General features: G+C 37.6%; 1 protein-coding gene across 1 annotated transcript in view; it reads left to right on the top strand.

Annotated features, from left to right (window-relative positions):
- The window catches only part of LOC148183271 (microtubule-associated protein 1B-like), a 116,818-nt gene that overhangs the window by 86,963 nt on the left and 16,808 nt on the right, over nt 1-13,047 (top strand). Inside the window, exon 4 of the mRNA XM_088061561.1 lies at nt 1,593-1,733. Within this exon, the coding sequence (XP_087917687.1) occupies nt 1,593-1,733 (141 nt within the window). The remainder of the gene's footprint in view (nt 1-1,592; nt 1,734-13,047) is intronic.

Here is a 13,047-nt window from a genome sequence, read left to right as displayed (position 1 = left end):
AAAAGTTTACTGAACTGTATAGAAGTATACAGAAGTATACTGAATATATGGATTTTTCTTAGCATGCAAGTAAATCTCCCTCTGGAGGGAAATAGTAATTATTACTAACTATAGTGAGGGTAAAATAAAATAACAAAGCTCTTGTTTAAAATATTTAACAGTTATTTCAAAATGCAGAAGTTTATTTCTCCACTGCAAGTTCCTTTGAGCAATCAGGTATCTACATAATTTATTATTGTTTTGAAAAAGGTCTTAGGCTGGTACACTTAAAAAAGTTATAGTGTCGATAGTGGTATCATGAGATGTAAACAGTACATGTGACTGTATTTGAGTGCTTGATTATAATTATGGTGAAACAGAAACATCCTTTAACTTTGTAGGGAGTTGAACAGAATGAGTCTAAATATGCAACTTTTATGCGTGATTTAAGGCTGTTACTTTTTAGTGACGTTTTTGTAACAGAATGACAAGTAATGCTGTACACTGGGAAAAGAAAATTGACCTCCCAAAAACAGTCTGACATATTAGCATATAGGATACAGTTGCCCAACGGTGTCCTGATACAGTGTTATTAAAATTCAACAAGAGTTATGGAAGGAATATATACTTTTTCATTCAAATTTTGTTCTCTTCTGCTCCTTACTCTATTTTCCCTTGTGTAATTACTTTTATTTCCTTTCTCTTTTTCACTTGCCATGGTTTTACCCCAACTGGCCACTAAGTACCATGCAGCCACTTGCACGCTTCCCCCCCCCCCCCCGGTGGTATGGGGAGGAGAATCAAGAAAAGAAAAATAATCATGGGTTCAGATAAAAACAGTTTAACAATTGAAACAAATAAGATATAATAATAATAATAAAGGTAGCAAAAAGGTGAGAGAGACTTCCAGGCTCCTTGGACTCCTTTGCTCTTCAGGACTGCCTCCCAAGGAACTTTCTCAACCAGTCTCCTTAACAGGCCAAAGTCTGCCCTCCAGAAGTCCCAGGCGGCAGTTCTGCTGACACCCCTCCTTACTTCTCTGAGAATTGAAAACTCAATCATTTCATGATCGCTATGCCCAAGACAGCCTCCAACCATCACATCATGCACCAGTCCTCTGTTCACAAACAGCAAGTCCAGGGAGGTGCCTTTCCTAGCTGGCTCCCTCACCAGCTGTGTCAGCAAGTTTTCTTCCACACAGTCCAAGAATCTCCTAGGCTGTTTTCTCTCTGCTGTATTGTATTTCCAGCAGATATCTGGTAAATTGAAGTCTCCCAGGAGAACAAGGTCTAGCAGTTGTGAGACTTCTACCAGTTGCTTATAGAATATTTCATCTGCCTCTTCATCCTGGTTGGGTGGTCTATAACAGACTCCCACCAGGATATCTGCCTTGTTTGCCTTTGTCGTGATTCTTACCCATAAACACTCAACTCTATTTGTGCCATCATCAAGCTCCAGACAATAAAAACACTCCATAACTTGAAAATGTTTTGATAGTCCTATGGAAGCTTTTGAGCAAAATATGCTTTAAATTAGATGAGGTAAACCTTATGTTCTCAGAGGAATGTACAAACACATGATAACTCCTATTGATGTGTTTCTCTCCTCTTTAGGTGCGCTTAATGATCACAGATGCTGCAAGACACAAGCTCCTTGTACTAACTGGACAGTGCTTTGAAAACACAGGGGAACTCATTCTTCAGTCAGGGACCTTCTCCTTCAATAATTTCATTGAGATCTTCACAGATCAAGAGGTATATTCAGAAAAGTGTTCCATATATTGTCATGTGATGGCATAGGTTTTTAAGAGACTAAAAATGGCCCTTTTGTTAGAATTAGCATTAGCTAACGCTGATGCTTTTTACTCTTTATTATAGGCTTTCTTTAAAAACATTTCATTTACTTCAGTTTTGATGTAAGTTGCTTTAATAAAGAATTACATTTTAATTGGGGGAATTAAATTGTAGTTTCGAGAAAACCAAGCAACATTTTGACAGTGGAAGGAGACAGTGGTGTGTTTAAAATATACAGCTTGTTTATCTAAGGTGCACATGCAAAGCAGTTGAATTTGACAGCAGGTTCTTGCCTGATGGCAGATAAGTAATAAGTAACATGAAATAAGACAGACTACCTGTTGGAATGGCTGTAGTTTTTTGCACCACCTACCTGTTTGGCTTCTTTACTGTAGTGTTTAACATTTTGGTAGTGAAATCTATAAATCTTGTGGGATTTACAGAACAAAAATATAAGAATGAAACATACCAATATTTAATGTTGTTTCTTTTATGACTTGTCAATTTGTTGTCTTGCTTAATGTACTGTGCCTGAAAGTCCCTGTAGGACAGGAACCCATAGTAAACAAGCTGTCACACTTAATTTGGCTGCTGCATAAAGTATATATTTAAATAATCTATATGGCTGTGTCCCTAGGTATTTAGTTCCCAAAATTAAATAGGAGCATTTCAGTGGAGTGAATTTTGAAAGTTCAGCACTGAAAAAGTTTGCATGAGCTCCAGTGTGACCTTGCTGTATCAATTTGGGGACAGACTTTTTAGCAGGGCCTGTTGAAATAGGACAAGGCCTTAAGTGTTTTAAACTAAAAGAGGGCTGATTTAGACTAGAAATAAGAAATATTTTTTTTTCCAATGAGGGTAGTGAAACACTGAAACAGGTTGCCCAGAGAAGTTGTTGACTTTCTACAATAAGGTCACCCACCTAGTAGATGAAAGGAAGGCAATGGATGTAGTTTTTCTGGATTTCAGTAAGGCTTTTGATACTGTCCCTCACAGCATCCTTCTGGAAAAGTTGCCCAGCTATGGGATGAATGGGCTTATGGTAGACTGGGTGAAGAACTGGCTGAAGGGCATGGCTCAAAGGGTTGTAGTAAATGGGGCTATATCTGGCTGGTGACCAGTCACTAATGGTGTTCCTTAGGGCTCAATTCTAGGGCCAATTCTGTTCAATATATTTATCAATGATCTCAATGCAGGAGTTAAATGCACCATTAGCAAATTTGCTGATGATACCAAACTGGAAGGTGCTATTGACTCTCTTGAGGGACAAGAGGCCTTGCAGAGGGATCTACAGAGATCAGAGCATTGGACAATGAAATGTAACAAGTCCAAATGCTGGATTCTGCACCTGGGACGGAGTAATGCCAGATATGAGTATAGATTGTGAGACAAGTGGCTGGAAAGCAAACCTGCAGAAAGGGATCTGGGTGTGCTGGTTAAGACAAGTTTTTTTCTTTTTTTTTTTTTTTTGCTTTGCTTTTTTACAAAGACATGTCTGACATAGGAGTGACATTTATTTATACTCCTATCAAATCATTTAAATACAACAAAGATAGAAAATATTGAGAGACCGCCAGCTATTCACCAGTCTTCACAGAAGTAATTGTGAATGCCGTTTATTTCTATCTTTAGCACACCTTTTATAGGGTTCTACAGGGTCTGCAGGCAGAGTAAGCTACTATTGGCTAACACACACAGGTTTACATTTTTTTTCTCCTACACACAAGGATATTGTTTTGCTTTACTCTCTCTTCTGCATGAAGGTTTCAAGGACTTTAGCCTTTAATATCACGACTTATTTCAAAGGCTGGTTTGTGCATACAGGCCTTTACTAATATATAAAATATAGCAACAAGAAAATACATATTTTATGCTTTATTTAGTTATTGGTATGATATTTTTTATTTTGATTACAGACATTGTCTTTGTTGCATTTTATTATTGGTAAGTGCTGAAAATAAATTATATAACAAAAAGAAAGGAAGCAAGGCACACAGAGGATCACAGAGATCTGCTGCAATCAAGCATCTTTTTTATATATATTTCCATTTCTTCTGCTGATTCAGTTTATAGTCCAAGACTTTCAAATTAATCAGCTGCAGTCTAATCTATATTATCTTTATGAAAACAACTTCTATAGCTTGAACTAGCAATTGAGTGTCTGCAAAAAAGGTTGTGGTATTTTTCATGATACCATGTAAGGGTATATTTTGCACTGAATTTTATGTCTGAATTAGTTCTATAAAGTTTATATAATTTGGTGGTCTCTGTTAAGTGAAAATATAACAGAAATGGGCTACATTTGACCTATTTTCCTGCTTAAAAAAAAGTCAAATGTGTCTGTGGAATTGGAAGAACATAGAAAGTATATCATACCTTTACATGTTTGTGTACTAATGTGGAAACACCAAATATTGGTTTTTAGTTCAGACTGGAATAGAGCAATAGCTCTTCACACTATGGCATAGAACTTTTTGTTTTCTGTGCCTTTATTTCAGTAAACTGTGTTAATACTAGGATGCTGTGGTTTAGGAATGGTACTCCCCAATTTAGTGCCCCCACCAAGACTGTCCCAAACCAGACACTGTTCTCTCTCCCTCCACCCCCACTGAAAGCACAAAAGACGAGGATCATGGGTTGAGAAAAGAATAATTTACTGGAAACAGCAATGAGATAAGAAAACTAACACTAACACCAAGAATATTAATAATAAAAGCTATAAGACAAGGAAACTATTTACATGGAAAACTTCAACAAATACTGACTGGCTCTTCCTGACCACATTTTTCTCCTGACCAGAAAAAGGTCACCCTTCTCCTCTGAAGCCAGAGAAAATCCCTTTCCCCCCCATCCCTAGCAATGACATGAGGTTGTATTGAATAACATTAGGTCTGGACATGCCCCTCTCCTGACTACTGTAAAAAATTAGCCCTGTCCTGGCTGAAACTAGGACACATTTTCAAACACTGTCAAAATTAATGGAGTTATTCTAGATTTTCACTTTTGTGATCCATGAGTTGAAAATAAAAATAATTACAAGATTGTTTTTAGCCATAACTTTTTTCTTCTGGCTCTTCATTAGCACTGAATTTATATTTTTTTATTTATAAGATGTATTTGTCTTGGTTTAGGGCAAATTTGGGAGAAAACTTCCAGTGGGGCTCTCTCCAGGAAGCAAACTCACGTGGCCTTTTTTTCTCACCCCCCAACCGGTTCGGGAAGAGATTTTTCTGAGAGAAGTGGAAAAAAACTGTATTTCACAGGCACAGCACTACCCAGCATAAAAATGAATGATATTAAATTACAAAACATCTCGCCGTTCAGAAAAGATGACAAACTTCAGAGGGTCTCTTTCCTGTGGGTGTTCGCTCTGTTATCAGTCCTTCTGGCGCTGGAAAATGCTGCTGCCCAGGCTGGGCTCCCTGTAGTCCACAGGTGTAAGCTCTCGGTGCTCCTCCGAGTCTCCAGTCCAGAGCAGGTTCGATTCATTTCAGAAAAAGGGAAAGAAAACAGTCTAGGAAGACCTCTCTGCTCCGGCTAGTTGGAAAGCCAAGGCGATCTGTGTCTTGTTGTCTGTCTGTGCTGTAGTCAAAACTCCCGATGCGGGGGGGGAGCAAGTACAGTCTCTGATAACAGACTCGGTGCTTCTTTTCCACTCACTTTTACTCTTAGATGGAATTTTAAGAATACAAAACTTGTGTCTGGGTTAGGTGGACGAATGGGGATACAATTTAACATCATAATCAACCCAGGACATTCCACCTTTTATTTCTATATCGTCGACTTACTGCTAAAACTAACATTCTAACTCTACACACATTTACATACATAGAAATTTCCGTTTCACTTAAAAAAGACAAGCAATATATCTATCATGTCTTTGTCAAGCTCTACACCAAGCTACTGAATCTAGACTCTTACACTGGAGAGCTGCAGGATTTTCTACTCTCTCATTTTACTTACTTAAAACACTATCTTTTACTTGCTCATCCTTTTAACACACATTTTCTTCTATTTTATGTTTGTGTGGTTTAATGTACAGACAATGGTAGTAATTTTTTATTCAAGGATTAGGTCTTTCTGAGGTACACATCGTGTTTTATCTTTCTGCATTATCTATTACGTACAACTTGGTCTTTGAGCAAAGACAACCCCACAAATGGGTTTGTCTGTGCTCGAAGTAGAATTGACTTAAACTGGTTTTTTTAGCAGACTTTTGACATGTACTACTGGGACTTTGTTTCTGTCTACTGCATGTAAAGACTCAGATTGGGCAGGACTTGCTTGGTTGGTGGAACTTTTGGTGTTGACTAACTAGGTGGTTTTTGATAGATGTTGTTCTCAGTTTTAAAAAGATTTTTCACTTAGTGCTTTTAAGGTGATTTTTAATAGTCTATTGTACTTCTCTACTTTTTTAGCAGCAGGTGTATGGTAAGGGGATCTGGTATACTCACTTAATGCTATGTTCTTTAGCTCAGCTGTTTATAAGGCTGTTCTTGAAATGAGTTTTATTGTTTGACTTAATTTTTTCAAGGGTGCTATGTTTTTAAAGGACTTGCTTTTTAAGTTTCAGGATGGTGTTATGGGTTGTAGCATGAGGCACAGGGTAGGTTTTTAACTATTTTGTGGTGGTTTTTACTATTGTGAGCACATAGCGCTTGCTTTGGTGGGTTTGGGGCAGTGTGATGTAGTTAATTTCATACTTGTATTTGGACTACTGTTCACTGTACTAGAGGGGCTTTAACTGTTTGGCTTGTTTGATCGCAGCACGTGTTTTACAGTCATGGATAACTTGGGAAATATTGTCTATGGTTAAATCTACTCTTCGGTTTCGTGTTTACTTATAGGTGGTATTTCCTACTCTGATGACTTGAGGCATTATGAGCTTATTGGGCTAGGAATAACTCTTTCTTATGTTCTCAATCTAAATCTATTTTTGACACTTGTATTTTTGCAGCTTGATTTATTTGTTTATTATTTTGGTGTTTCTTATTAGCTCTATTTTTGGGGACATGGGCATTTATGTGGCGGACTTTTAGTGGTAGTCTCCCTCCCCTGGTAGCAATATTTTTTTACTTTTTAGCAGCTCAAATTGGTTTTCTTTTACGTTGTTAATTAGCTTTTTTTTACTTCTTTAACTATCTCTACAGAGTATTGGCCACTATTTATGAATCTGTGTAGAGGTAGAGCTTTGGCTACTTTTTTTTTTAGCAATGTCTAGGGCTAGCTGAACAGCTTTGAGTTCTGTAAGTTGACTTGATCTACTTTTTCTTTCAGTGGCTTCTGCGACTTGTTGTGTGGGGTTTTATACGGTTGCTTTTTACTTTCGGTTCATCTTTACGATGTGACAGGAATTATTAGTGAAAAGAGCGTAGCGTGTTTTTTCTGTTGGTAGTTGGTTATATGGTGGAGTTTTTTCAGCTCTTGTTACTTCTTTTTGTTCTTTATTTGTGAGACTAAAATTTTCACTTTCAGGCTAGTTTGTAATTATTTTTAAAATCTCAGGGTGATTTAGTTTACTAATATGGGCGTGTTGTGTGATAAGAGCAATCTACTTGCTCCGTGTGGCACTGGTTGTATGATGGGTGGAAGGAACTTTTTTTTTGAACATTTATTTTAGCACTGGTAGTCGGGGTGCCAGGAGGAATTGTGCTTCAGTGTTAATCACTTCTGAGGTAGCTTGGACTCTTTCATAGGTTGCTAAAATTTCTTTTTTTGTTGGGGTGTAATGGGCTTCGGACTTTTTGTAGCTTTTACTTTAAAATTTTAATGGTTGGTTTTGAGTCTTACTAGACACTTTTTGCTAAAGGTTTTAGGACAGACTATGGTTTTCAGCTGCAGAGTAGAGCACGTTCTTCACATTTGGTTTTGTTTTGACTGGGCTAAGGGTTATTGCATGGGCGATCTTTTGTTTGATTTGAGTAAAGGCTTGTTGCTCAGGGTTTTAATGGAAATTATTTTTTTTTTGAGTGACTAGGTAAAGAGGGCTTACAATTTGATTGTATTTAGGAATATGTATTCTTTAAAACTCTATGGCACTTAAGAAAGTTTGTGTTTCTTTTTTATTAGTTGGTGGAGACGTGATTTTGTTGATGACATCAGTAGGAATTTGACGTTGTTTATCTTGCTACTTTACTCTCAGGAACTGAATTTTACGAGCTGGTCTTTTAACTTTTCTTTTTTTGATGGCAAAACTAGCTTTTAGGAGGATTTGGATGATTTTTTCTCTTTTCTTAAACACTTCTGCTGCTGTGTTTTTTCACACAATGATGTTATCTATGTACTGTAGATGTTTTGGAGCTTTACTTTTTTCTAGGGCAGCTTGGATCAGTTTATGGCAGATGGTGGGGTTGTGTTTTTACTTTTGGGGCAGTCAGTTTTAGGTGTACTGCACTCCCCTCTAGGTGAAGGCAAACTGAGGCTTGTATTCTGTTGCTAGGGGAATGGAGAAAAATGTATTAGCAATGTTAATAGTGGTATACTACTTCGCTGCTTTGGACTTCAGCTCGTATTGGAGTTCTAGCATGTTTGGCACGGCAGCACTCAGCGGTGGAGTTACTTTATTTAATGCACGATAGTCTACAGTTAATCTTCATTTTCTTGTAGTTTTATGCACAGGATAGATGGGGTTGTTGAAGGGTGAGTGGGTTTTGCTGACTACTTTTTGGCTTTTTAGCTCTCTGATCATCTTGTGGATGGGGATTACAGTATTTCGAGTTGTTTTATATTGTTGGCGGTGCACTGTCGAGGTGGTAATTGGTACTTGTTGTTCTTTTATTTTCAGAAGTTTTACTGTAGATGGATTTTCGGACAGTTTAGGCAAGGTGTTTAGTTGCTGGACGCTTTCTGTTTTTACAGCTGCTATTCCAAATGCTCACTTGAATTTTTTTGGGTTTTTGAAATATTCACTTTGGAGGTAGTTTATGTTCAAAACATATGGGGTTTTTGGGCTTGTTACAATAGGGTGTTTTTTCTATTTATTTCTAGTTAGGCTTACGTTTGCTTTTACTAAGGTAAAATTCTGCGATCTCTTTGTTACGCCAGTAATAGAAACAGATTTTGCCTTTACATGTTTTGATGGGATTAGCGTGCACTGTGCACCAGTGTCAACTAAGGCTTTATATTTTTGTGGTTCTGATGTGCTAGGTTAATGAATCTACACAGTCTAAAAAACACGATTTTTTCTAGCCTCTACTTGGCTAGAGGCAGGGCCCCTCTAAGCTTGGTTATCTTTTTTTTCTTTTGGTATATGTTTTGGATGTTTTTTAAGGGGATCGGACATGTTATTATCATCATACTTGGCAGTTTGGTTACGGGCAACTGGAGTTGCTTCTCTTTTGGTGGAACTTTTTTTGTGACTTTTCTTTTCTTTGAATTCACGCACTCATTGTGCTAGAGCTGCAGTAGATTTCTTATCTTATTTCTTTATGTTTTTTCCGTAATTACGCAGGAAGAACTACAGCTCAGCTTGTGGGGTATATCTTTTTTCTTGATCTGGGGAACGTCTGCATTGAGTGCTAGGACTTTTGATCTGTACTGTTGAGATTTGGAGAAGGTCTTCTTTAATCTCATCTCTAAGTTTTTTGTGATTTTCTTCTATTTTATTTTCTAATTTTTGCAGATGTGTTTCTACAGCTGTGATTTTTGGATGTGTGGGGCTATGTACGGCATCTGCGTATGCTCAAAGCTTTTTCGCTATATCTAGTACGGTTTCTTCTCTTTCATCTCGTTTTATTATTGCTAAAGCAGATGCGTATTTTTGTGGCTTAAGTCGTACTAATTTTTGTTATATTACAGATGTATATGGTACTAAGTTTGGATTTTTAGTTGGTATGTTATCTGAAAAAACAATCTTTGCTACTGCTATTTCTTTCAGGCGTTGGATTTCTTGTTTGATGGATTTTTACTGCGTTTGTTGCATGTAGACATTATCTACACACAGATATTTTTGGGTTATACTTTTAAGGACTTGTGCTTAGAGACTGCGAGGGTTAGTTTTTTTTATCATTTTTTGGTTGATAACTGGATCATGTGACAGAGATTTCAGATGCTTCGTTTCAGTGCTATTTAGAACTGTAGTTTTACTTGCGGCGTCTTACAGACGGACTAACCAACTAATTATAGATTTATTAGGTTGTTGAGTGTAGTTTTTCTTCAGGTTACGAAGATCTTTCAGGGAAAAGGACTCAATATTAGCTTCTGATTTTGTGCTAGTTGCTTTGACTCTTGGTTTTGTGTTAGGAGGTGTTGAGGGTTTTTTTCTTGCATCATCATTATCATTATTTACTGGTTGATCGGTTTTGTTTGTGCACTTTTTACTTTTTGTGTTAGTAGTAACAGTCATTGGTTGAGGTTTGTTGTTTGGTTTAGTTACTAGTTTTGTAATTGGGAGGTTGGTTGCAGCTTGAGTAATTGGGGTAATTGTTGATTTATTTTTCTGGTTTTTTTTTCTTGTTTGCTGCTCTACAGTATCTAGTAATGTACGATAAGCATATGCTAGGGCTTAGCTTACTGCAATGATCGTTTTTTTTTTTTGGAATTATTTTGACACTTCTCTTTCAGGTATTTCTTCACTTTAGCTGGATTCAGAATTTGTTTATGTGGAAAGTCTCAAACTACAGGGTTAGAAAATTCTTTCAGGATTTGGCCTATATTTTCTCATTCTTCACTTCACTCAGGATTTTTCATGTTTGGTTCAGGGGTTTTAGCAGTCTTTTTAGAAATTTCAGCTCTCATTCTAGAGAGGTTGAAGACTGTATAGAGGAAATTTACTAGATTAAATGTCAGAAAGATGGTCTTTTTAGTATTCAGGGGAAACTGAACACTTTCTAATAGTGATGTAACTGATTTAGAGGAGAAGAAGGAAAGGAAAGGTTGAAAAGCCTTATTCTTTGCTCTTCTTTTAACAAATTGGGTGCATAACTATACTCATGAATCTTTTATATTTGGAACAGACTCTAGTACTTGAATAAACTTTTTGGAAATTATAATTACTCGGCTTAGCTTAATAGCTATTTTAATTCATGCTCTTCTACTGTAAAAGCTATGTGTTAGGGACAATATCAGGGTTAGTTGTGGATAAAAAAATAAACTAAGGGACTATAAAGGTATTAAAACTTTAAAAAAGCTTAGTGACTAGAAACACATGAAGGCTTGCACTCTAAAAGACATTATTAATTTAAGCAGCATGGTTGGATGGCTAGGGACTGCTTTATCTTATCTCAATACAAAGTAATTGTCACTTCAATATAATTAGTATAGGGTTTTTTCACTTTCTCGTGTTACGCCCCACGTTGGGCGCCAATAAATGTATTTGTCTTGGTTTAGGGCAAATTTGGGAGAAAACTTCCAGTGGGGCTCTCTCCAGGAAGCAAACTCACGTGGCCTTTTTTTCCCACCCCCCAACCGGTTCGGGAAGAGATTTCTCTGAGAGAAGTGGAAAAAACCTGTTTATTTCACAGGCACAGCACTACCCAGCACAAAAATGAATGATATCAAATTACAAAACCTCTCGCCGTTCAGAAAAGATTACAAACTTCAGAAGGTCTCTTTCCTGTGGGTGTTTGCTCTGTTATCAGTCCTTCTGGCGCTGGAAAATGCTGCTGCCCAGGCTGGGCTCCCTGTAGTCCACAGGTGTAAGCTCTCGGTGCTCCTCCGAGTCTCCAGTCCAGAGGAGGTTCGATTCATTTCAGAAAAAGGGAAAGAAAACAGTCTAGGAAGACCTCTCTGCTCCGGCTAGTTGGAAAGCCAAGGCGATCTGTGTCTTGTTGTCTGTCTGTGCTGTAGTCAAAATTCTCAATGCGGGGGGGAAGCAAGTACAGTCTCTGATAACAGACTCGGTGCTTCTTTTCCACTCACTTTTACTCTTAGATGGAATTTTAAGAATACAAAACTTGTGTCTGGGTTAGGTGGACGAATGGGGATACAATTTAACATCATAATCAACCCAGGACATAAGACTATATATAAAACATTATAAATATATATTGCATGACACATATTTTCTTATATATACTTGTCATAGCTTAACCCCAGCTGGAAACTAAGCCCAACATAGTGGCCTGCTCATTCCCCTCACAGTAGGATTGGCGAGACAATCAGAGGGGGAAAAATGAGACAACTCGTGGGTTGAGATAAAGACAGTTTAATAGGAAAAGCAAAAGGCACACATGCAAGCAAAGCAAAATAAATAATTAGTTCACTGCTTCCCATGGGCAGACAAATGTTCAGCTATTTCCAAGAAAGCAGGGATCTATCATGAGTAATGGTGATTTGGAAAGATAAATGCCATCACTCCAAACATCCTCCCATTCCTCTTTCCTCCCCTAGCTTTATATGCTGAGCATGACATATGGTATGGAATGTCTCTTTGGTCAGTTGGAGTCAGCTGCCCCAGCTGTCTCCTCCTAACTTCTTGTGCACCCACAGACTACTCATTGATGGTGTGATGTGAGAAGCAAGAAAAGGCCTTGATTCTGTATAAGCCCTGCTCAGCAATAGCTAAAACATGTGTTATCAACACTTTTTTTTAGCACAAATCCAAAACACAGTCCTATAATAGCTGTTATGAATAAAATTAACTCTATCCCAGCCAAAACCAGAACAATAGAACATATATAAATATATTTACCTCACAAGCTCACAAATACAAAACTTGCAACTTTCTGCATTTTTGATGGAATAATTTCTTACTGTTCTGGAAAACTGTCCTGCAGTCTGGGAGTGAGAAGTCAGTCTGAAGAAAGAACTGTGGTGTTGTGAAACACATTCTGTGTAAGGAGAGGGTGAGAAAAACATGCTCTAGGAGGATGCTAGCCTCCTCTGGGCTGCAGTTATTCTTTCTGCCTGTTAAGAGGATGTGCTGTTTCCCTTAGATATTTGTCTGGCTCTTCTGAATGGACAGAGGCATCATGGAGACTCATGAGCCAATGGCAGAGATAGTGGCAGCTCTGGCAACATTAGCTTCATAGTCCTCATCCCCTCTAAATTAAAACTTGTACTGTCCTCCTAGAAATGGTAGAGGAGGGATGGGAGAACCTTGGGGTACTTTCCCCCTTTAGATAGCGAGGAAAGGACCTTTCCTCATAAGCTGATCCCTTATATTTTAAAAAATACAGTAGAAAACTAATTGTGATAACTGGTTCCTTTAGCTTCTAGGATGGGTACTCAACAATGCAGAAGTAAATGAAAAAGGTTTTATTTGATCAAGAACTATTATGTTCTGATATTAATTGTAATTTTAAAATGAATTTACATGTATCTTGTGGTTTTGTTT

Source organism: Pseudopodoces humilis, chromosome 12, assembly GCF_049639895.1.
Source record: "Pseudopodoces humilis isolate 2021_Gansu_Grassland_sample_001 chromosome 12, ASM4963989v1, whole genome shotgun sequence".
NCBI classification, from domain to species: Eukaryota; Metazoa; Chordata; class Aves; order Passeriformes; family Paridae; genus Pseudopodoces; species Pseudopodoces humilis.
The sequence above is the reverse complement of the archived record's forward strand: the minus strand, read 5'-3'. Positions and strand labels throughout refer to the sequence as shown.